Here is a 25,348-nt window from a genome sequence, read left to right on the forward strand (position 1 = left end):
GAGTCAACAAAGGCAGTCAGGCGTCCCTCCTTAGATGGTGTTCCCCATATCAGAGTGACTGGGAGAAACAGCCCACTTGACTGGGGACTGAGGAGAGAGCCTACCCTGGGGTCCCCTACCGGGGGTAGGCTTGGCCTTTTACTGGCCTAACAGGGCATTTTTCAATTTTGTGATCATCTCCACCACAATACATACATCTGCCCTGACGGCGACGTGTTTCAGCCTCTTGAGGGGTGAGGTGGGTGCGACCGAGTTGCATGGGTTCGGTCCCATCAGCCCTAGACTGTGGCCGGGAATGAGGAGAAAGTTCTCGAGGTTGAGAAGTGCGAGACCCCTTTTTGCTGGACCGACGACGTTCACGGAGACGGTTGTCAAGCCTAAGAGTCAGGTCATACAGGTCCTCCAAGGAATTAGGAGGATCACGGACTGACATTAGATCTTTTAGCTCGTCATTAAGGCCTTGTTGGTAAACAGCCATCAGGGCCAGTGAGTCCCACCCACTCTCAGCAGCCAGGGTTTGGAAAGCAATGTTATAATCTGCAATAGACCGAGTACCCTGACGTGCATTAAGGAGGGCAGTAGCAGCGTCACTGCCCCTGCTGGAGCTATCAAATGTCCGCCTCATGGCTCCAGCAAAGAGAGAAGAGGACTTACAGTCTAGAGATCCGGACTCCCAAAGGGCTGTAGCCCATTCCAAGGCACGGTCAGAAAGGAGGGAAATCATATATGCGACCTTGGCCTCCTCAGTGGGGAACCGATTAGGGGCCTGCTTAAAAGCCAAAGAGCATTGGAGCAGGAAGCCCCGACATCCACCTGGCTCACCACTAAATCTCATGGGGGCTGGTAGCATTATATCTGCAGAGGACGCAGTGAGAGACGGGGCCTGCTCAGCAGCAGGTGGGGCTTCCTCCTTGGGTGGAATAGTTAACTGTTGGACAGCCATGGTTAACTCCTGCATACGCTGAGCTAGCTGATTTAATGCCTCCTCATGCTTGCCCAGACGAGCACCTGAGATGTTATGGCTTGCTGCATTGTTGCCTTATCTGCTGAGTCCATACTTGGCAGAGTCTTGCTGTAATGAGACAGCTGCCCCGAAGGGAAGATCCAGAGAGCTGTCTCAGAATTTTTATTTATCCTAGTGGAATAAAGCACCAGGATGAACTCAAAAGCAGATATAGGGGAATTGCAGTGAGCTGGGTTCGAACCAAGAGTGTTGGAGTGAAAAGCCAATGAATAGACCACAACACTATTGGGGAGTGTGAGTGGTTGGTGATTGTAGGTGTTTTAACACTGGGGGCAGGGTTTAGAACACTGAAAGAAATACACACAATTGAGTGTGGAAGTGTAGAAAGAACCACTTTACTGCTGAGAAATGAAAGGAATACAGATATAGAACAGTGGAAAGATATTTTTTTAAAAATAATAATAATAAAATAAAAATCGCTCGGAGCGGGGTTTGAACACCCGCGAGCACGGGCTCTGAGGCGCAGTGAATGCAACCTACACGCTGCGCCACCGGGGACGAGCCGATGACGTCAGCGCAAGGAAGAACTAAGTGACTTGCAAGCGGGAGAAGGAGAGCTAAATAAACGAAGCGAAATAAAAATAATCCAAGCAGGAATAGTGATTTAGAAACTGTGAGAAAAAACAATAAGGGCTAGAGAGAAAAAGTAAGCGAAGTTAGAAGGGAAGAAGTATCCCCCTCTGGTCGCTAGAAACGAAAGAAAGTTTTTTTTTTTTTTTGCTTTTTTGACGAAAGTGCAAAGAGAAAGAGAGACAGACAGCCTCGTGGTGACACGACCAGCGAGGTGAAGGGGTTAGAGCAACACAGGTAGCTCTAGAAGAATTAAAGAGAACCTCTCTGAACTGAGCCCAGTATACACTGTTCCCATAGAGGTTAAAGATAGAGAGCCACTTGGCAACTCTGAAGAGATCGTAAGAAAAACCGGCGTGGTCTTGCTTTCTGACGGGAATACTCAAGACTCTGCGCCGAGGAACCGGAAGGAAGCCCTTATAAGGTAGTGACACCAGCTGTTGTTAATCGCGCTGATTACCACCTGGCTTAGAGCGTGGCCTCCCTTTAGTGGTGGGAAGACCACGTTGCGGGCGGCCCCTTACAGTCATGTTTTCTTTCTAATTCAGCAGGTCTCGTCGCTGGGTGTTATGGTAAGCCAGGGCGATATTAGGTAGCTTGTTTTAGCACAATAAACGCACAGGCTACAGGCCAATAATACTCACCTTTAAACGGTGAAAGAGCTAGCGCTTAGCGCAGTTAGTGGCTAATGCTCATGCTTCTTCAGCAGTGCTAGCTGGGGTTAGCAGAAGGCTACAGGCCCATAATACTGACCTCTGAACGGCCAAAGAGCTAGCGCTTAGTGTGTTTTTTGGCTAATGCTAATGCTGCCCCAGTAGTACTAGCCAGGGTTAGCAGCAGGCTACAGGCCGGTAATACTCACCTCTGAACGATGAAAGAGCTAGCGCTTAGCACAGTTAGTGGGTAATGCTCATGCTTCTCCAGCAGTGCAAGCCAGAGTTAGCTGCAGGCTACAGGCCGATATAACTCACCTCTGAACGGTGAAAGAGCTAGCGCTTAGTGTGGTTTTTGGCTAATGCTAATACTGCTGGAGAACTAAACTAAAATTCCTTTATAACACTGTACTTTAGCGGAGTGGGTTTACTGCTCATCACAACCTGACTGGTAAAATTCATACATAAGACACAAAGGATACACAAAGACACTGACGGTTCTTGGAAAATTTTTACAATTTTAAGTGTGCCTTATAGTATGTATATACTATGTAACCTACTTGTACCCTGTACGTGCACCCCTCAAGAAATGTAAATGTTGCATGACGCAGACACCCACAGCTGTGATTGGTCTGCCAAACTGCGTAACCACCCACACATTCCTGCCTTTGCGGTTTAAACTGCATAGTGACACAGAGCGACTAATTCGCATGCGAAGAGGTATAAACGTGCTGCATAGCGCATGCACGTACGCTATGGTGTATGTTTGATGCAGGACTATGAATTGACTTTAAGGCAATGCCACTATGATCTGAGGATCGCCTGTTGAAATCCCGATTACTTTGCTTGCCATCAGAACCCAGAGCGTGGATGGGGTTCTCTCCTCACATCACTCCCAGGGTGATGTTGGTCTGCACAAGGCGTCTGTTAGCTGATGTATTGGAGCCGATGTTTGTATCGCTGCACTTTCCACCTAGCACACTGGCTAGTGAAAAGCTAACTTTAGCTCTCTATCACCTTGGAATTTAGAGTGGACAATTAATTTTTGTGGTTTTACCCCCCTAAATTTAGCTAAAGTACAGCAGTGAGGTTACTGAACTTTACTGCTCTTCCCCTATCACAGCAGAGTGGCAGGCTCTCCTACAGAGCATGTCTAGTAGCTTCTAATGAAGCAGTGTTCTTTTTACTTACAAAAAACGTTGGGTTTAAATCGGCTAGGGCTCATAATGACAGTTTATGGGGTGGTTGGGCACGGGCAGAACGTGCACTGGCTCGGGTCGGTCTAGGTTTTTTTTTTTTTCCCCAATTTAAGCTCTGTTGTGTATCATCAACATTACTGCATCAACATTACTCTGAAACTGATATTTTAAGGTACAATTGAATTATAACTTTCAAATATCAAAGGATCCTGGATCATAAACACACACACACTCACCCGCAGTACGACGGTGGAGATGATGTGCAGTTTGCTGAGGCTGTGGTCAGGGCTCTGCCTCCAGCGCTGAAGCTCACACAGGGCAAAGCCCACCGGGTTCAGCAGCATCAGAGACACCGGGGCAACCAAGTACAGATACTGCCCATAATCAGGGTGAGAACTGCGGTACAGAGCTTCCACTGAGACCAGAGAGAAGAACAGAAAGATAGTGAGTGAGAGAGAAAAAGAAAGAGAGAGAAAGACAGAGATACACTGTTTTTATGTTAAGGCAACATATACTTAGTTCGATATTGGTTTACTATTTATCGTAACACTTTAACTTATTATAACATGCTCTCTTGTACACTATTGTTGTAAATATGTTATTATACTATATATTTTTTTAATATGATCATTTTTTTCTACCTGTGTTGCTATTGTCCCTACTATTGTTAATAAAGAGAAAAAGAGCAAAAAGAGAGAAAGGGAGAAGAGAGAGAAATGTAAAGACTGTGAGCAATAAGAACCAGACGACAAGTGGAAAGACGGAAGTTCAGGACAGATAGAGAGAGACTGAGAAAAGGGTTAGTGAGAGAGACAAATTAGATACCGTGTGAGAGAAAAAAAAGAGAAGGAAAAAAAGCCAGCAGGAGAAAGAGAACGAAAGAAGAGAAAGCACAGTGCCACAGACTGTAGGCAAAGAGAATGAAAATAGAGTGGGAAGTGAGAAAAGAGAGAGAGAGAGAGAGAGAGAGAGAGAGAGAGAGAGAGAGAGCAAGGCCAATAAAACTACTTCGAATCTTGGGAGAGACACAGGGGAGATAGGAGCGAGAGGAATTAGGAATTAGTAAAAACAAGGAAACAAACAGTGAGAGTGCGAGAGGTGGTGAAAAAAGAGACAGAGGAAAAGAAAAGAGAAAGAGTGAAGTGATACACAAGAGAAAGAAAGGAAAATGGGTGAGAAACATACAATTAGGAAAAAGAGGCAAGGACAGAAAGAAAGAACAAGAGAACAGAAAAGAGACTAAGAGAGTGGGAAACACAAGAAAGAGAGAGAAGCAGAAAGATACAGAGAGAGAAAGTGTGTATGTGTGTGTGTGTGGGTTAGGGCTGAGCAATAAGACAAAAAAAATCTTATTTAAACACAGAAATGCTTAATGTTGAGTTCAGAAGGTAGATTTTACCTTTACCTGTTTTGTCCATGGGTTATATTCCTGCTTAATAAACAAATTCATTTTTATATCTTGTATAGAATAGTTTCTAATAAGGGTGTGACGAGATCTTGTGGCACGAGATCTCGCGAGATTACGTGACGTCACGGGAAAAAAAACAGTTAAGTGTGGACTTTTTAAGAGGGATCTGACAACCCAGTAGCAATAGCAGCGAGTGTGCTGGCTGATCAGTGAGAGCAGCTCTCAGCAGAAGAGGAAAATTCCGGTATTTGTATAGAAGATGCTTCTGCTACTTTTAAGTTGTATGTCTGGCTGCATTTTGGCTCCAGTGGAAACAATAAAAGCTAACAGAGTGACCAACAAGGCTGTAAGTAAGTAAATCGTACAAGTGACTGTTTCATTGGCAGATGTACTAATTCCTTAGCTCTGTACTGTATTTAAAAAAAATGTTCTGTCTCTGTTTGCACTTCAAGCATAGTCTTAATATAACTGGTTATGGTTATGCATAGTTAAATTACAAGAGATTTAGGAGAAAAAAACACCATAGTCTTAATGACTGGTTGTGGTTTGCACTTATTGTTTGCACTATATAAGACCTAGAAAAGTTTTATTTTTATTTTTTATTCTTAATCTTATTCTTGTTTCTATTTCTTATAAAAATCAATGTGTGAGAGAAACAAGTTTGCGTTAAATGATTTTGTCAAATAAACACTAGTTTTCAAGCCATTTTTCAATTTTGACTTTTTCTTTAAATTTTATTTTTAAATCTCGTCTCATCTCGTTCTGGTGAACCCAGTATTGTGTCTCGTCTTGTCTCGTAATAAAAGTGTCTCATCACACCCCTAGTTTTTAATATATCAACATTTGAGATACATTGCTCAGCTCTTGTGTGTGTGTGTGTGTGTGTGTGTGTGTGTGCTACACTCACCTATGGGATATCCCAGGGCGAAGTCGTTACTCTGGGTGGTGAAGATGGAGAACAGCCCGGCTTTACTGTAGCGGCTCTCCGGATCAGCCACCAGCAGCGTGAGAACACACACCAGCACGAACACACACACCTTCGCTATCAACACACTCCACAGGAAGGACCACACGACGTCCTCAAACTGCAGCTGCACCATGTTTTTAAACAGCAGGGCAGGAAGAGCGAAGCAGGACACGAAACTGCCCAGACCCTTCACCTGCCCGGCGCCCACCACGCCAGTGCAGCCCGCCACGTACCCGCACAGCATGATCCCAAAACACTCCAGCAGCGCCGGGAACAGCCGGCCAATCGACATGGCCGGAGGAGACTGAGGATTGTGGGTAATGTTAAGGCCGTGGATGGCGACATAATGACCCTCCATGATGGCATCAGAAAGATGGACGGAGGATTTCTCAAACAGTGAAGAGGAGAAATCTGCAGAGAAAAAAGAGAAGAAAGACGGAAAAATGTATTCATTAATTAAAGTTATATTATTCATTAACATTGGGCTTGTCTCGATAATTACATTATTGTTATATTATTATTACAATTAATCATAAAATACATGGATATAGGCCTGAAACAATAGCTATTTTTGGTTGCACAATACTGTCCTAGATTTTTTTTGCAATAAATAACACTAGGCATTGTAAGACCATTATATGCCAATGATATAATTATAATATAACAGCATTATAATCGCAAGTGGACCCTTTAAAGAGTACTAAATATTTAATTATTAATACTCTGATATTCAATTTGGCATATAACAAATGTAAGTGTCTTACATGAATTAAACATTAAAAAACTGTTTTAAAATATGTGGACATGCTGGCTTCTTAATTTTAATAGGTTCTCTTCTTGCTAGGAAAAACCTAATGGATAATACTGAAGTGAAGTCAGACAAAATGTATTTACTCAGCAAGTCAAGCACAAAATTGGCTATAATGTATATTTATGACATATGTTGAGAAGAAATCTATATATGAGACAAGGCAACAAAAACGCTGTGATGATCTAAGGATCACTAGGTCAAAATCCTGGATTATGCTTTCAGCCATCATCAGCCAGAGTCCGAGAGAGTACAATTGGTAATGCTCTCACAACAAATTACATTACATTAAATTTAGAAGACGTTTTTATCCAAAGTGACTTACAAAAGTTCAACATTTAGAAGGGCCTGACAGAGGCCAGAAGGGTAATATTGGGACAGAGGGACAAGTAGGCAGAAAGGAGGAGGGGGAGCAGGGGTTAGAAGTAGTTAGTATGTTAGGGGTGTTAGGAGAGTAAGTCATACCTGTCAAGTCTCCCGTTTTTGGCCCGGGAAACTACCAAATTTAACTCCCCTTTCCCGGCGTCCTCCCGTATTAGTATTTACCTGTAAATTTCCAGTATAATATTACAATTTTAAAAAACTTTATTATTACCGCTGTCTGTCTCTTAACCAATCGTGGTGCCGGTTCAAGAAGAAAGTCCTGCCTTTCAAGAGAAATAGCCAATCAGCTTGCTGGTTTGCAGAGTGCAGACGAGGGTCAGTGTGGGGAAAGTTAGCTTAACTCTGCAATTAGCTAAATAGATGGTCAAGGTTTGACAAATATATATATATATATATATATATATATATATATATATATATATATATATATATATATATATGTAATGTTCAGCCTGCCCTGATGTGCCTGATCAGCCAATAACTATTTCATTTTCAAACTGTGTTTATTAATTTAGGATTGCAGGCCTACTGTAAGATATAATGAAACAAAATTAATTTAGCTAACTAGTTATCTAGAAGATGTTTTGGATAGCCAGAATTTAGTAACCTTACAGTACTTTATGTTTGTAGTTCAAAGCAGTTTCTTAACCCTGGTCTCTACCATAAAATTGTGTTTTGCAGCATATCCAACTGATCAGCTAATAAACAATCCTTTACTGAGTTTACCTGTTAAAATCTCTTAGCCCCCTATGGAGCATAAATCAGTCATTATGTATATCAGCAGTGTATTAGACACATCATACCACCACTTACTTTATGAAGTGCCTTTAACCAGAGAAAGCTCTAGAATATGCAGAACAGTGGGTATATGCAGTAGAATATGCAATATCCAGGGTTGAGAAACACTGATCTTACGGAACAGGGTTGAGAAACACTGATCTATCGTGACTTCTGTTCATTTGAAGTTCACAGCAAAATCACAGTAAGACCTCACGTCCTGAGTAAATTGAGGGATTCCAGGCAAATGCAATTTTTTTTTTGTAAAACTGTAATTGTATGTTTTGAGCAATTATACAGCAACTTAGTCAATAGTGTGACAATGTTTAAGGAAATTTGAGAAAAGTATAAAGAGAAAGAATGTTGCAAAATAACGCCAGTTAATTTTTATATATGTGTTGTAAATGTTGCGAAATTAATTTATAATAGTTCAGGGCTAGTTTTAGGGTTTGTTAGAATTTGTTCAAATCTCAAGTATTGTGGTGTAATTTTTTATTTAGAAGGGGTAGAAGAGATGGTTAAGCTGGAGAAAGAGAAAATGTGGAGAGGGCTGAAATTAAAAGAAAGAAGTATTAATGAAAGATTATTAATTGTGTAGGCCCCTTAGGACTAATATTTACTTATGGAATATATCCTGTCCATGTCCTTTTTGTAAAAGCTCATGATACTATTTTTAGGTCACCAACAGTAATTTTGCAAAATTTGTGCACCCTTTGTTCAATTTTAAATCCATTAAATAAAAATATATATATATATCATATAAAGTGCATTCCTGCCAAAAATCTATGTAAATATCTAGAAAAGGGTTTTATTTAGGCTGTATTATAAGAATTACATATGTAAGAGTGTCAACCTATATACCTATCATATTTTGATAATCTAATTGTAGTTTTTAAGTGGTTCATAGGTGGTTATTTTAGATTTGTTGTAAACCTGTTTTAAAATGTAAGGGATACTGAATCTCAGTTGGGCTGGTGGGATGGCTTGAAGCGGGCAGCGGAAAAATTTCCTTACTTTTAGGTCCAAAACCTGACAGGTATAGAGTAAGTGCTATTTGAAGAGGTCTGTCTTTAGGAGGTTCCTGAATGTAGAGAGGGTCGCTCCTGATCTGGTAGTGGTAGGTAACTTGTTCCATCAATAGGGCACTAGGTAGGATATATCAGTCATAAGCTTTTGGGAGCGAGTGCAGGTAGGAGGGAGCTGTTCTGTCATCACCTTGTAGGCAATCGTAAGAGCTTTGAATTTAATACGAGAAGCAACCAGTAGACAGTGGAGCTCAATGAGCAGTATTGATTGTTTAAAGACCAGGCACGTTACTGCGTTCTGGACCATCACTCCTAGTGCGATGATGGTAAGCACAGGCGTCTGTCAGCCGATGTATCATAGCTGGGGATCCAGCACTTTCTTCTCAATGCGCTGGCTGCCCAGTGATGCTACATTGGTAAAAATTTGAAAAGAGAGTTTAATTTTACATGTATTGGAGAAAGGATGATCTGGTCTTTACCCACCTAGTGTTGAGGGGGATTACTAGTGATAAGGGGAGTTTATATATGAATCTCCATATTGGGGAGAAAATGCAATAAAATTCTAAACAGTTTTAAAATAGATAGATAGATAGATAGATAGTGTTCACTAATGAAATAACATACAATAGACATCAATAGATATAATATAAAACATCTATTAAATATATAGGCCCATACACTTATGTTAATGTGCAAGCTATTACCCGGCCACACTATTATTATGTGCTACATAAACCACCTCACACCAATACTTCTACAAACACTCTCTCACACAAACACACACGCACACACAATCTCACCATTTCTCCCCAATTCAAGCCAGGAGCGCTCAGTTTTGTAAACCCGCCAAACCCGGACCGGTCCCCCCGCCCCTCCTCACCGCCCCTTCTCACAGCCCCTCCTCAACCCGCGCTAACCGCCATGCTAACGGCTCGCGCACACCGGGTACCGTACCGTCAGGACGCGGCGGGAACACGCGCTCATCTCAGCGTGAATTCAGCCTCCATGTCCGTCACCGTCATGTTTCTCTCCCCGAATATCAGCACGGTCTGAATCACCGCTCCGCCCTCACTGTCACCCACCGTCCGAGGAACCGATTCACTTCACACCACCGAATCAGTTCAACTGATCCTGTTTTTGTAGTGTTCAGCTACAACATGTTCATGCAATTTTTTTTTAGAAATTCCCCTCATAAACCACACTAAAATAGCTGTATTGTGGGATTACCTGTTTCGTCAGGGGATCATTGGGTCAACATTTATTTGCTGAATTGTCTGCTGTACTTTACTGCCTTTACTTTACTGTATTTACATAATATTTCAACTATTTGTATAAATTTTTATAGTTTTTAATACTTTTAATCATACTTATGCCAAGAAGCATGTTCATTATGAATCCTAAAGAACTCATGATTGTCCCATCTATGTAATTAATTAACTAATAGTTCATTGAATTAATTATTAAATATTAATGAATAATTGAATAATAATCTTTCAAGTTAATTAATATATAAAGAAAAAAATCAGGCTGATTTCCCATGTTTTTAATACAATATCCCTCTTTTCAAATTTAATGACATTTTATGCGGACTCCTTTAAAATATTATTATTAGCAGTCCTATGAAATGTACATATTAAAGAAGGGATGGGGAGCCTGCCTAAAACACCAACACGTAAATTAAAATAAAGTTGGCTTCTGTATCTAATGAATCCATTTTAAAATTTGATTCTTTTAAAGAACCGATTCGGTGAATTGAATCAACTCTATCACTACTGTCAGTCCCGTTATTTTTCAACGCAGAGCGCTGGACTGATTGACACGCCATAGGACCTATAAGTTAAGTTCCTAGTGTTTAAGCCCGCCCACTAGTTGCAGTGATTGGTCGTAGTTTTCAGTACGCGCATTATCAGGGCTCATCCGATTGGTTGGATGCAGCAGCCAATTACTGTAGAAAAGCAAAACAGAAATGTGTGCTCGACTCGCAAAAACAAGGCCATTTTATATGATTAAAATAAATTGATCTGTCTTTTCTAACTTTCTAACATTTTTAAAAAACTTTTTATATTTTAATATTTGCTGTTGATCAATACATTTTAAAATAATACATAAATACACAAAATAATTTTGTTAAAATTAAGCCCTATTTTTAGACCCATACATTTTTATCTATATCTATTTATATCTTTATCTATTCATATTTCACCTCTGGTTTAAAAACGTATTTTTGAGTTTAAAATATATTACATTTTAATTTATAAATCTTAATCTGAAAATTGTAGGATTATTTTGTATATTTTGCATATTTTCAAAATTTGACCACCTCACATTCATAACACAGAAAAAAAATATGTTAAAAATAGGTTTTGTGCAATTAAATATTTCAAGTTTATTAAAAGATAAATTAATCTCAAATATATATAATATAATATAATATAACATAATATAATATAATATAACAGAATATAATATAATATAATACATGTAATGCAGATTCAAATACTACTGTCAACTTTTAAAATCAACAATTAATTAACTAGTCTTAATTAACTAGTCTGTAAACCTGCCTCAAGTAGTTGTAAAAGTATAAAGGCAGACACAAACAAAATACAAGTTAATTTTATCATTTATTTAGAAAACGTAACATAATTTGGCACACAAACACAAAGAGATGCTGCAATTAATCAAAGTACATGAATAAAAAAACAAAAAAAAAACCAGACTTAACTATTTTTGTAGCAACTCTTAATAAGTACCAAGTGCCTCAGGATTATCATTCACCTGCTGTAATACTGTACTCTTACATACTACTGTACTCTGACACTGGAAGTACACTTTGGTTTTTGGTCAGACTTCAACTTTCCTCTTAAGCATGTACATTTTACACAATTTTACCCGTGTAGATTTAAAGATACTGCAATTAAACTAATCAAAGTGTCCATAATATTTCCAAAATTTCTTGCATAAGTAATCAGATGTAAACACAGACATTTAGAGTGGTTTGGTGTGGAAAGTCATGCTGTAGGAAAACGTACATTATGAATCCTACATACAATTGCATCAGCATTTTGTCCATGCCATAATTATAAAATAAAAAAAATGTATGTTGTAATTATGACGTACAACACTTCATAAGTATAGGAAAGTATCTCATCATTATGAGTTATTATGACATAATTACAACATGCCATTGTAATAACATCTCTGATCAGTAGGTGCACTGGTCAGTTAAATCTTGGATATTAAATAAAATGGTTCTATTTGCATTGTTGAGATCCTTTGGTTACTACCCTTAGTATTGGAATAGTATTATAATAGACCCAGTAATCTTCTCTACAATTAACTAATTCACACCAAACTCTCTAAATTACTTCAACTGCATTTTAATAATTGAATTGTGTAAAAATTCTGAAATATCTGCATAATTCCTCTTTAAAACACTTCACACCTACATTACATTTATCACAGAACCTGCATAAAGTCAGAGTTATTTAAATGTACCAAGCATACAGAAAAAAGCAGTACCCCATAAAGTGGTGACAACACAAGTTCACACTTCTGCCACAGTTATGAGCAGACAGATTTGCATATTATCAAAGGGTAGTTCCTTCCCTTCTCTCAATTCACAACACACTAGCCTCAATCTCGTAACAGCCTGTAAACAAGTGCACTAAATCCTGTGCAATAAAGCTCATATTATATACAGCTCTGGAAAAAAGTAAGAGACCACGTCAATTACTTAATCAGTTCCTCTGATTTTGCTATTTATAGGTATATGTTTGAGTAAAATGAACACTGTTGTTTTATTCTATAAACTACGGATAACATTCCTCCCAAATTCTAAATAAAAATATTGTATTTTAGAGCATTTATTTGCAGAAAATGAAAAATGGCGGAAATAACAAAAAAGATGCAGAGCTTTCAAACCTCAAATAATGCAAAAGAAAACAAATTCATATTTTTATAAAATTTTCAGAAATCAATATTTGGTGGAATAACCCTGGTTTTTAATCACAGTTTTCATGCATCTTGGCATGTTCTCCTCCACCAGTCTTACATACTGCTTTTGGATAACTTTATGGCACTCCTGGTGCAAAAAATCAAGCAGTTCAGCTCGGTTTGATGGCTTGTGATCATCCCTCTTGATTATATTCCAGATGTTTTCAATTTGGTAAAATCATAGAAACTCATCATTTTTAAGTGGCCTCTTATTTTTTCCAGAGCTGTAGTTGCTTTGGACTTGAAAAGTAGCAATTAAGGCAACAATGGCGTGATATACACCAATCAAGCATAACATTATGACCAGCACATCTTATTAGCTCCATTGATCTTAAAGGACATTCTGTAGTTGAAGTTATAATTACAGACTGTAGTCATGTGTCTGTTTCTCTGTATACTTTATTATCCTTTTTTCACCCTGTTTTTTTTAATGATCAGAACTCCACAGGAGAGACCACCACAGAGCAGCTGACATTTAGGTGGTGGGTCATTATTCACAGCACTGCAGTTAGTGTGTGTTGTACTGATATGAGTGGATCAGACACAGCAGTGCTACTGGAGTTTTTAAACTGATTAATGGGTGTAGAACCTAGGAGGTGTTCATAAAGTTAGGCTTGTTTAGTGTATACATTTATTTAAACTGTGGCCCTGCTTATCATGTAGGGGTATGTGTAATGTAAATCATACAAGGCTAATAAAAAAGTGCATCTTTAAACACATAGTTTGTGAAATGAACACAATGAACACAATGAACACAATGAACAATGAATCAAAACAATACTGCACTTTTGAACTAATGTCCACAAAAAAGTAAACAAGAAACCACATTATAAAACCTTTAGGCACTCTGTGGTCATATCGTTTTCATCTCATTGTACATCTACACATCATGCAGAAGCAAGTAAGGCACATCCTTCACGTAAAAAAACGCACAATTACACATAATCGAAGAAATGTTTTAGGACCATGTTTTACAGTCCACAGTCCAAAGTGTTCAATAAAGCGAGTAAGGAAATAAAAGTACACATCAGAAAACACTGATCTGGAGCTTTAACCTGTGTGCTAACAGGAGTGCACACAGAAATCAGACTGACTGACATTCAGACCACCGAATTCTCTTCATATCACTCTAATATACACACTGTAATACTCCTGCACAAACACAAAAATAGTATATTTTAAGGCAAAATAACTCCATCCTCACAAAGAGGGAGGGGCATTAAACTGACCATGATATCAGCCAGGCCAATGAAAAAGAATGGAATAAAGCAGAAATGCCATATAGCGGTAGTTATAAAGGTTATAAAGCTATGTACAATTGAGAGACATTTTGATTAAGGGCTTAAAAGTAAGATATTTAAATAAATGTATTATAATAATGTATAACCTAATCACTATGGAAATTAAACACTGACATAAGTATTTAAATCTGCATTTGGTATGTTTGAATAAAATGACTTAACTTGACGAACCTGAAATATTGAATTGCATAATGAATACTTTTGAATTGTAACCATTTCTTTGCATTTTAAATTTCATAAACTCATATATTCACTTCAAATATGAATATGAATTTAGCTCAAGAGGTGAGTTTAGCTCAGGCTGATGGATTTGAATTTATGGATCTAAAAATGTAGGGGTCTGATTTTTTCTTTAAATCTGAACATTTCAAAATGCATTATTTTCAACAGCCAATTTCACAATCAAAAACTTGGACAAATTTAAAGTTATAAATTACGCCATTAAATATTTCAAGTTGATCAAAAGTCAAGTACATTTAATTCAATATATACAAAATCCAGTCAAATATTATTTTAGCTTTAAAGCTCCATAAATCTCCCTCTGTGACATTTATGTAATTCATGCATTTCAGTCACATCTGGCTCTCCTTACAAAAGAACAGAGGAGCCATTCATTTTAAATACTTACAAAGACATTATGGCCCCATTCACATCTGTATATAGCTGAATATTTTGAAAACATATATGTTTTTCTCACCATTTCAATCTGAGAACACGAAACTGTAAAATGTACATACAAACAAATAAGTCTGCAGGGGGCGCTAAATATCAGAAAACTGTTGTCAAATTTGTTAAGAAGCAGTAAATTGGCCAAAACAGAAGTAAATCTGGCATTAACTACTTTTTACTAAAGGTCAAACTCACAAATAGCAAAGTGAACTATGAGAATTATAGTGGGTCCTGATAGTGGGTGATGAATGGGACATTGCATTTCTGATGTTGTCCAGATACTCCTCAATCCACAGTGTCACATGTGATCAAGGATTATTCCAGAGAAGACAGTACCACCCACAGTGGACAGCACAGTGAGTGGTAATGATCAGAATCGGATATGTCTGACAAGTATTGTCTGTGCAAAACATCCACATTCAATGCTGGAGACCCCACACACATATCCCACAGGGCAGTGCAGCGTTCTTTAGTTTCTTTAGTCATGAGAGACAATACTAGCTTGAATGTTGAGTGTAACACTAAATAAGGGGGGCTTCTGTTCTTTTACCAGCAAAGAAAAGCACACAATGAGAGTTTGTCTACTTTAACTACCTCACAATACGGCTGCAGCAATTGGGGATTGAGCTGAACAATATATTTCACGTTTTCAGTTATTTAGTTATTACTAAAACTGTGTTTCTATTCTGCCCTTCTTACGCTGATTACAAGAAAGAACTTAAAAATAAAAAAAATATTGGCACAGTATGACCGGAATGTGTCAGGCACTTCACAGAGCTTTACAACTGTATATACCATGAGTATAAATCATGGAAACTGGCATCTGATTTAATTTACTGTGTGACTCTACGGTGGGACATATTCAGAAACAGCCCTCAGGTGCCACATATGTAGAATACTGTTTTGAAGGGAAAGAAGGGAAGAAGGGTAAAAAGAGAAATGAAATAACTGAGAACATCCTGTCCAATTCCTTCATCTTGGAATGGGGGGCAATGGGGGCGCACCTCTCTCCTTTTTCCCTGAACCTGAAACAAGCACAAAAAAAAACCACACACAAACACAGAGTCAAAACTACTTAAAATAATAATAATAATAAAAAAATACATTGGTGGAGTTGTTGCATAATTACAAGAAAGTAAAACATTTCACCATCTTAAAGATAAAATCAGGATCATATATATATATATATATATAGGCAGAATATTTTATGAATTACCACTATAATTCCAACTTTTCTATATTTATAAACTGATTAATTATGTTTCTTTAATACAGAAAAAGACTCGTATAATTAAAAGAGATAATTGTAAACATAAACGGGAACGAGCATTACATTACATTACATTTGGCAGACGCTTTTGTCCAAAGCGACTTACAATAGTGAAGTACAAAAATAATAGGAATTTAGATAAACCATTTTAGATGGGGATTAAAGGAGGTCGAAGGGAAATAAAGGGATAGAGAAGTGAAGCAGGGGAAGAAGGAAATGAGGATAGAAGTAGTTAGTGTGTTAGAGGTGTTAGGAGAGTAAGTGCTCTTTGAAGAGCTCTGTCTTCAGGAGTCTCTTAAAGATAGCGAGAGATTCTCCTGATCTGGTAGTAGAAGGTAGTTTGTTCCACCATTGGGGAACTCTGTATGAGAACAGTCTGGATTGCTTTGTGTGAATGTTTGGCAAAGCAAGGCCACGTTCATTGGAGGAGCGCAGCGGGTGGGAGGTAGCGTAAGCCTTCAGGAGCGAGTGCAGGTAGGAAGGAGCCTGTTCTGTCATCACCTTGTAGGCGATTGTAAGAGCTTTGAATTTGATGCGAGCATCAACTGGTAGCCAGTGGAGCTCAATGAGCAGTGGGGTGACATGTGCCCGTTTTGGCTGGTTGAAGACCAGACGTGCTGCTGCGTTCTGGATCATTTGGAGTGGTTTTACTACACAGGCCGGGAGGCCAATAATTTTATTTTTAATTTTTATCCTATTTTCTCCCAAATACATGTGAAGTCAGATGCCGCCTCTTTACACACTGTTGCTGTTGCAGCATTGCTGAGTAGCATCACAGCGCGCCAAGAAAAGCGCAGCGACTCGGTTCCGATAAATCAGCTCACAGACGCCCTGTGCTGATCGACATCACCCTTTCGAGTGATGTAGGGAGAGAGCATCATCTACCCACCCAGAGAGAGCAAGGCCAATTGGGCTCTCTCAGGATTCCGGCAGCTGATGTTGAGTTGCATGAACAGGATTTGAACCGGAGTTCTCCTTATAATAATAGCAGCGCTTAGCCAGCTGGACCACTCTAAGCCAAGACATGGCTAACAGTGAATACAAAAGTTGTTGTGAGTTTAAAAAAAAAAATTTTTCATGTAAAAACCATGTTTGATTAAATACAATCCTCGCCTCTTTATCAGTGGTTAGTTTCCACCTACAGGGCCACGGTCAGCCATTTATACACATGGCATCATATTAAAATGTAATGCCTGTATGAAGTGAAAAATTCAGAATTTTTTTAATCTAAGCTTTTTGAAGATGTACAGGTGTGTAAATAAGATATTATTTACATCTTCACAAAATTTAAAGATTGTAAAGATGCTGTAAAGATTTATCTTTTTACATCTTTCTTTCTAAATAATAAAGATGATGGTGTCACACTTGACCCATTTTAACACACTAAGGTAAACGTCGACAAGATCACTATCTTTCAAACCAGGAAAAGACGCACAACCTCTTAGTGCAATCTTGTATCACACTCCCATAATGCTGACCAGTTGACTCACCATTTCCTCTCTTGTACCTGAAATAAACTGCATGATGTCCGAAAAAGAGTATGTGGCACTGTATTCATTTCATAAATATACAAAACGTATTATTCTAAAAAACAAGAAAATACAGCTGTTCTTCAAAGCCTTACAAATGCCAGAGCCAATATATATAAAAATATAGATATATTATAATAATGGGTAAGGTGAACTGGATGTAGTGGGTTAGATGTGGGTGGGGTGGGATGGATGTGGGTGGAGTGGGATGGGATTTAAAAGAGATAAGAAAACATTGTCAGCTTTGTGTTACACTCTGTTTGTTACATCTGTTGTCTACAAAACTTTCAATAAAAACTTGATTACAAAAAAAAATTATATATCGATATATCACATATAAATACACACCAATACATTTATATATATATATATATATAAATAATCGCTCGAGTACCTCTGCCATCTGTCCTGGCCAATTTACTGGGATAAGTCTTCTGAAAGGGGATGTAGGGCTCCGGGGGAGGAAAATCAGATACTGGCCGGAAACTGAAGCGCATTTCCCATTCATCTAAATAAATAATAATAATAAAAAAAACATTAAAAACAAACAAACAAAAAATAAAAAAAACATACCAATCACAATAATTGCATTAACAACTTATTATACAATTTCACATGGAATAATTTTTTTAATTTAGCAAAACTTGTATGTACTGCTGCTCGTCTTCACCATGCTAAGCCCATAACTGTTGAAACATGGCATGTTGACTTTTGTGCTGAATATTTTGGATTTTCTGCAAAGCATTCAATGCGGACACTTCCTCCTATTTATCTTTATCTGTGAAGATGATTGTACCCATAGAAATGTGTCATTCATGCTCCTTTTGTCTTTTGTATTCACTCTTTCTACCTGTCTGTTGCTCCCAATCCCCTTGTTGTTTAAATTTTGTGTGAAAAATAAAAATTCTTGATCACATTTTTTTTTTGCTAGCCTTAATATGATCAATTTTCCACATTGTGTTTAACAAAATCAAAACAAACAGCATTTAAAACTGCACTGCAAATTCTTACAGACAGTACAAACTGCAACAAAAAACAATCTCTATTAATAAACTATCAATAAATAAAAGTTTGTTGCTCTTAAATGCAATATTAGGGCATAATTTTATCTTCATAATGGTTTTAAATTTGACAATGCTATAATAGTTTTAGGGAAAATATATCAGTCAAAACATTATGATACATTTAAATAATACATTTAAACATGCACACAGGATCACCTGCAAACTGTCCCTGACTGTGGTAACCATTGCCCATGGGTGGAGGTGGAGGGGGTGGTCCCCCAATGGCTGGTCTGTCTGGTGGGAGGGGTGGTCTGTTGCCACCTCGAGGAGGTTCAGACCCGAGCCTGTTTGGTGGAGTTGGAGCTGCTGGTGACCTCACACTGCCTGGTCGTCCAGAAGGTGGTGGAGGTGGAAGAGGACCTGAACACAAACACAAGAAGAGGAGTCACACAAAGGCATCAAACATACCGTGAAACACATATGAAAACAAGAGTACTTGATATAAACAGCCAGACACACAGAAACCCTTTTATAATTATAATTAATTTTAATTTACTTTTACATATAGAAACAGGCTGCTGCTAACACAACAGCTAAACATGCTTGAAGGAGAACACTAACCGCCAGATGTTGCATCAGCTAACAGACATCCACACTGACTAGCACCACACAATTAATGGGCACCCAGAGACAGCAAGGCCACATATATAGTTCTCTGGGTCTACATGTAAGAATTGGACAAAAAAAAAAAAATCAAATAAATATTTTTAAGCAGGCAATCAAACACGCCATTCTGTTCCTTTCCGTCACTGTGACATTTATATATAATTTTATCTCTAATTTTTCCCCTATTTTCCCCAATTGTGCTCAGCCAATTACCCAACCCACTTTTTAGGACTCATTATCACTAGTGATGCCCCAACACACCAGGAGGGTGAAGACTAGCACATGCCTCCTCCGATACATGTGAAGTCAGCCACCACTTCTTTTTGAGCTGCTGCTGATGCAGCATTGTTGAGTAGCCAATGCACCTCACAATCTTTTTATAACTTGCAAAGTGTGAACCTTGCTGAGGCAAAGAAGTTGAAAAGGAGAAACTTGGACTGGATTTCAACTAAGGAAAACTGCGAATCATCAAATATTTCCAAAGACATTTAAATTCTGATTCACATGATCCCATTTAATGTAGGGATATTACAATAACAATAAGGGTTTATTTACTCTCAGAGCCTTGAGATTTGGTTTGGTTCTTAGATGTGAATCAGCAAGATAACAGCAAGATAACAGCAAGATAACGCTTTCCCTTTCCATCGCTTGCTATTTGGCTATTTTGCTTTATAAGTGCAGTTCAGTCCAGGTATTTGTATTTTTTTTACTAAGTAGCCCATTATTTGGTGCTGATTTGGTTTGAAGCACATTTTTCAATAAGCTGCATAAATCTAAAACCAGTGCAAGATCTAGTCGCATTTGCTAGCCATAAAACTCCCAAAACTTTCTGGACTATCGTTTACTGATTTCCCTAGAATAGTTACATTTATTTTCTGATTGTATTTTAGAAATGAATATAAGTTGTGTTCGTCAGTCATCTGTGCTTTCCAACAGCGAACATTTTCTCTCAGACTTTTAGGTGCCTTGGTAAGAGAACCAACCAAAGGTTGCATAGTAATTAATATGCATACTAACTTAATAATCAGAATAACAGAGAAATACAGTAAGAACTGCAGACTTGAGTTTAAACTCTCACGATTGTACAGTAATTGACATAAAGCCTAATGTGCTCAGCTGAAATGACCTCACACAGTCCTTACCTGATCTTCCAGGTGCATTTCGACCCAGAGGTGGCGGTCTCTCACTTGGTGGTGGAGGAAGATGTCCCGCCCTCCCAGGAGGAGGGGAGGGGGCATGTGAGGTGAGAGAGAGGTGTCTCTGAGGAAGACGAGGGGTGTGTTCCTCACTGGGCCGTCCCGGTCTTCCTGGTGGCAGTGGAGGGGCGGAGTTTACAGGTGTGCGAGAGGAAGATGGAGGAGGTGTCGGCTTGCTGTTGGCAGAAGGTGGAGGGGGTGGACCATCTCGTGGGAGGGGTAAAGCTGGGCGGTTACCAGGGGGGATGGGCGGCGGGCGGTCATCTCGGGCAGGGGCTGGAGGAAGAGGAGGCCGCCCAGAATGCGGAACAGGAGGAGGGGCTGCAGGACTTGAAGACGAACGTCCAAAACCACCCGGCACGGGCGGGGGTGCGGGCTGTCTTCCAGGGGGGTTTGGAGGAGGAGGAGCAGGTGAAGAGCTTGAGGGGCGGGGTCCACCAGGCAGTGGGGGTGGTCCTCTACTTTGAAAGCCACCCTGGTTGGGGCGTGGAGTGTTGGGAACAGGTGGGGGCGGACCTCCATGTGTTTCAGGACGGGGAGGAGTCATTCGAGGCCGCGGAGGGTCAGATGAACCGTTACGGGGCCCAGGCAAACGAGGGGCGGAGCCAGCACCTCCTGTAAATGGCCGTGGACCGGAACTACGGGCACCAGGAGGAAGGCAGGGGGGTCTAGCACCACCAGAGTCTAAGAGAAGGTAAATAAGTAAATTAAATCTCATTTAGCAAATTTAATCAAACTGCAATCTAAACTGTACTGTGCAATAATTAACCCATTTTACAGTACAATATTGCTGACTGCTGACTAATATATTAATATTATCCCAGTAGCTCACCTGGCATCTAGGGCATGGTGTTCTTCCAAACAACTCGGCTACAAAATGTGTTTTATTGGCACATGTGTTAATGCTAAAAGCATCTCAGAAATATGAATCCATGGTGTTGCCTCACCTCAGTGAAGCTGGCCCCTCATATTATTAGAAATGAAATAAAAATATGTCCATTGGTTAGTGCTGCGTTTGTGCTGGTTTGTGCAGCAAAAATTAACGTTTGTGCTGTTATCGTTTTTGAGATATTAAACATTTAATTTTCTGACCTGTTATGTAACCCAGCCCCTCATTTGTGGCCAAATCGCACGAAAGTGGTCTCATTGGTTAGTGCTACGTTTGTGCTGGTTTGTGCAGCAAAAATTAACGTTTGTGCTGTTATCATTATTAAAATATAAAAAATTATATTTATTACCTGTTATGTAACCCAGCCCCTCATTTGTGGCCAAATCGCACCAAAGTGGTCTCATTGGTTAGTGCTACGTTTGTGCTGGTTTGTGCAGCAAAAATTAACGTTTGTGCTGTTATCGTTATTGAAATATTAAACATTATATTTATTACCTGTTATGTAACCCAGCCCCTCATTTGTGGCCAAATCGCACCAAAGTGGTCTCATTGGTTAGTGCTGCGTTTGTGCTGGTTTGTGCAGCAAAAATTAACGTTTGTGCTGTTATCGTCATTGAAATATTAAACATTATATTTACTGTTAACCTCATTGAGATATTAAACATTTAATTTCTGACCTGCTATGTAACCCAGCCCCTCATCTGTGGCCAAATCGCACCAAAGTGGTCTCATTGGTTAGTGCTACGTTTGTGCTGGTTTGTGCAGCAAAAATTAACGTTTGTGCTGTTATTGTTATTGATTTATTAGGAAAAAAATATTGAATAGGTGTGAAGCTGGCCCCTCATATAATCAGAAATGAAATAAAAATATTTCCATTGGTTAGTGCTACGTTTGTGCTGGTTTGTGCAGCAAAAATTAACGTTTGTGCTGGTATCATTATTGAGATATTAAACATTATATTTACTGTTATCATTACTGAGATATTAAACTATTTAATTTATTACCTTTTATGTAACACAGCCCCTCATCTGTGGCCAAATTCCACCAAAGTGGTCTCATTGGTTAGTGCTACGTTTGTGCAGGTTTTTGCAGCAAAAAATAGCATTTGTGCTGTTATAGTTATTGAGATATTAAACATTATATTTACTGTTATTGAGATATTAAACGTTAAATGTATTACCTGTTATGTAACACAGCCCCTTATTTGTGGCTAAATTGCACCAAAGTGGTCTCATTGGTTAGTGCTACGTTTGTGCTGGTTTGTGCTGTTATTGTTATTGAGATATTAAACATTATATTTACTGTTATCATTACTGAGATATTAAACTATTTAATTTATTACCTTTTATGTAACACAGCCCCTCATCTAAAGCCAGATTTCATCAAAGTGGTGTTGTTTTTCTAGTGCTGTGTTTGTGCTGGTTTGTGCTATTAGAATAAATGTTTGTGCAAGTTTAGTTATGAGAGTTATTAGATAAAAAAATATTTAATTGGTGGCATTACCCAATATTTATTTACACACATCACCCAGCCCCCCTCATTTATCAGTGTGGTTAGTGCTCACAAAAAGGCACTCAGCCCGGTTAAAAGGCATTAACATGGCAGTCTGTTAAATATATGCTTTCATAAGTGCAGGAGCAATTTTTACCATGGTAAATAAGTTTTTACCATGAACAGTCATGTCACCTGAAGACATGCATCTGTGCTTTATTAGATGTGTAAATAAATATTGTTTTTCCTGTAGCTGAATAATCAAAATACCTGAAACATTTATTTTTACAGCACTGCTGAATGAGACCACTGTGATTTGGGCTGTATTGGGGGGCTGGATAATGCCACCCATTAAATATTTATTCTAATAGCACAAACCAGTACAAACACAGCACTAGAAAAACAACACCACTTTGATGAAATCTGGCCTTACCATAAAAGGTAATAAATTAAATAGTTTAATATCTCAGTAATGATAACAGTAAATATAATGTTTAATATCTCAATAATGATACCAGCACAAACGTAGCACTAACCAATGGAAATATTTTTATTTCATTTCTGGTTATATGAGGGGCCAGCTTCACACCTATTCAATATTTTTTTCCTAATAAATTAAAAACGAAAACAGCACAAACACTAAATTTTGCTGCACAAACCTGCACAAACGTAGCACTAACCAATGAGAACACTTTGGTGCAATTTAGCCACAAATAAGGGGCTGTGTTACATAACAGGTCAGAAATTAAATGCTTAATATGTCAATAACAGTAAATATAATGTTTAATATCTCAATAATGATACCAGCACAAACACTAATTTTTGCTGCACAAACCAGCACAAACGTAGCACTAACCAATGGAAATATTTTTATTTCATTTCTGATTATATGAGGGGCCAGCTTCACACCTATTCAATATTTTTTTCCTAATAAATCAATAACAATAACAGCACAAACGTTAATTTTTGCTGCACAAACCAGCACAAACGTAGCACTAACCAATGAGACCACTTTGGTGCGATTTGGCCACAGATGAGGGGCTGGGTTACATAGCAGGTCAGAAATTAAATGTTTAATATCTCAATAAGGTTAACAGTAAATATAATGTTTAATATTTCAATGACGATAACAGCACAAACGTTAATTTTTGCTGCACAAACCAGCACAAACACAGCACTAACCAATGAGACCACTTTGGTGCGATTTGGCCACAAATGAGGGGCTGGGTTACATAACAGGTAATAAATATAATTTTTAATATCTCAACAACGATAACAGCACACATGTTAATTTTTGCTGCACAAACCAGCACAAACGTAGCACTAACCAATGAGACCACTTTGGTGCGATTTGCCCACAAATGAGGGGCTGGGTTACATAACAGGTAATAAATATAATTTTTTATATTTTAATAATGATAACAGCACAAACGTTAATTTTTGCTGCACAAACCAGCACAAACGTAGCACTAACCAATGAGACCACTTTCGTGCGATTTGGCCACAAATGAGGGGCTGGGTTACATAACAGGTCAGAAAATTAAATGTTTAATATCTCAAAAACGATAACAGCACAAACGTTAATTTTTGCTGCACAAACCAGCACAAACGCAGCACTAACCAATGGACATATTTTTATTTCATTTCTAATAATATGAGGGGCCAGCTTCACTGAGGTTGTTGCCTCAAGTGCGAAATTCAAAGATTTTGGAAATGATTATTGATGAAAAGTTAAGTTGGAAAAAGTGAATAGACTGGTTAGTAGAAATACAAATAAATATTTTGGTATAATAAGGAGGCTTGGTTATCTGGTTAACAAAAAATGCCTTCTTACTCTATATTATAGCCTTATTTTTTCATATTGTTCATACTGTAATATAATTTGGGGGAGTACATTTTCTACTAGTCTTACTAAAATTTTGGTTCTTCAGAAAAGATTTGTTTATATTGCAACATGATCAAATTTAAACACACCATTTGCTTCTCTATCTCCTCAGAAACTTCAGATTCTCTCGGTTTATAATATTATTATATATTTCAAATATGTATATTTATTAAAAAATTAAAAAAAAAATTAGATCGTTTTTAGATCTTTATCTTCCTAAATTTCTCTCTTGTAGAGATCAATTTTCAGTAACATATAGGGGGACAAAACTGTGGAATGATTTTAACCATTTGGCAAAAAAAAGATTAATCTATAAAACATTATTAAAGATGTTTAAAGATCATTTGATAAATGTATTGTAATTTTTTTTATTTATACAAATTCACTGTTTTTTGTGTTATACAGCTGGAATTTGGTATTTTTTGTTGAAGTTACCTTTGTTGTAATATATATTTTTTTATATTATTAAGGTAGAGGCTTTATGTAAGCCCATGTTAGGTTTTCGCCTCTACCTGCACTGCGTTTTATGCAATTTGCAGTTTGTGATTTTTTTATTTTTTTGTGCAAAAACTATTTTTTTTAATTAGATTAGAAAAAGTATTGAATAACAGTGTGGCCTCCTCCTTGTTTTTTACAC

The 25,348-nt window shown here is 38.1% G+C and overlaps 2 protein-coding genes and 1 long non-coding RNA gene across 5 annotated transcripts in view; 1 reads left to right on the top strand and 2 right to left on the bottom strand.

The window, feature by feature from the left end:
- gpr155b (G protein-coupled receptor 155b) overlaps nucleotides 1–9,912 on the bottom strand; it is a 30,587-nt gene extending 20,675 nt beyond the window's left edge. For all 3 annotated transcript variants that reach the window (XM_007248845.3, XM_022664668.2, XM_049479254.1), the window contains exons 1-3: nucleotides 9,770–9,912; nucleotides 5,762–6,232; nucleotides 3,683–3,861 (exon numbers count right to left, since the gene is read on the bottom strand). In XM_007248845.3, the coding sequence (XP_007248907.3) occupies nucleotides 3,683–3,861; nucleotides 5,762–6,179 (597 nt within the window). In that variant the 5' untranslated portion in view covers nucleotides 6,180–6,232; nucleotides 9,770–9,912. The remainder of the gene's footprint in view (nucleotides 1–3,682; nucleotides 3,862–5,761; nucleotides 6,233–9,769) is intronic.
- Nucleotides 9,913–11,426: 1,514 nt separating this feature from the next.
- Nucleotides 11,427–25,348, bottom strand: part of wipf1b (WAS/WASL interacting protein family, member 1b) — a 29,798-nt gene continuing 15,876 nt past the window's right edge. The window contains exons 5-8 of the mRNA XM_007248847.4: nucleotides 20,393–21,130; nucleotides 18,801–19,004; nucleotides 17,975–18,088; nucleotides 11,427–15,806 (exon numbers count right to left, since the gene is read on the bottom strand). Coding sequence (XP_007248909.3) covers nucleotides 15,754–15,806; nucleotides 17,975–18,088; nucleotides 18,801–19,004; nucleotides 20,393–21,130 — 1,109 coding nt within the window. The 3' untranslated portion in view covers nucleotides 11,427–15,753. The remainder of the gene's footprint in view (nucleotides 15,807–17,974; nucleotides 18,089–18,800; nucleotides 19,005–20,392; nucleotides 21,131–25,348) is intronic.
- Nucleotides 23,346–24,025, top strand: LOC125802166 (uncharacterized). The gene is made up of 2 exons (XR_007439125.1): nucleotides 23,346–23,563; nucleotides 23,884–24,025. It is a non-coding gene; the product is annotated as an uncharacterized LOC125802166 (long non-coding RNA).

The sequence above is a fragment of the Astyanax mexicanus genome, chromosome 5 (genome assembly GCF_023375975.1).
Source record: "Astyanax mexicanus isolate ESR-SI-001 chromosome 5, AstMex3_surface, whole genome shotgun sequence".
NCBI classification, from domain to species: domain Eukaryota; kingdom Metazoa; phylum Chordata; class Actinopteri; order Characiformes; family Acestrorhamphidae; genus Astyanax; species Astyanax mexicanus.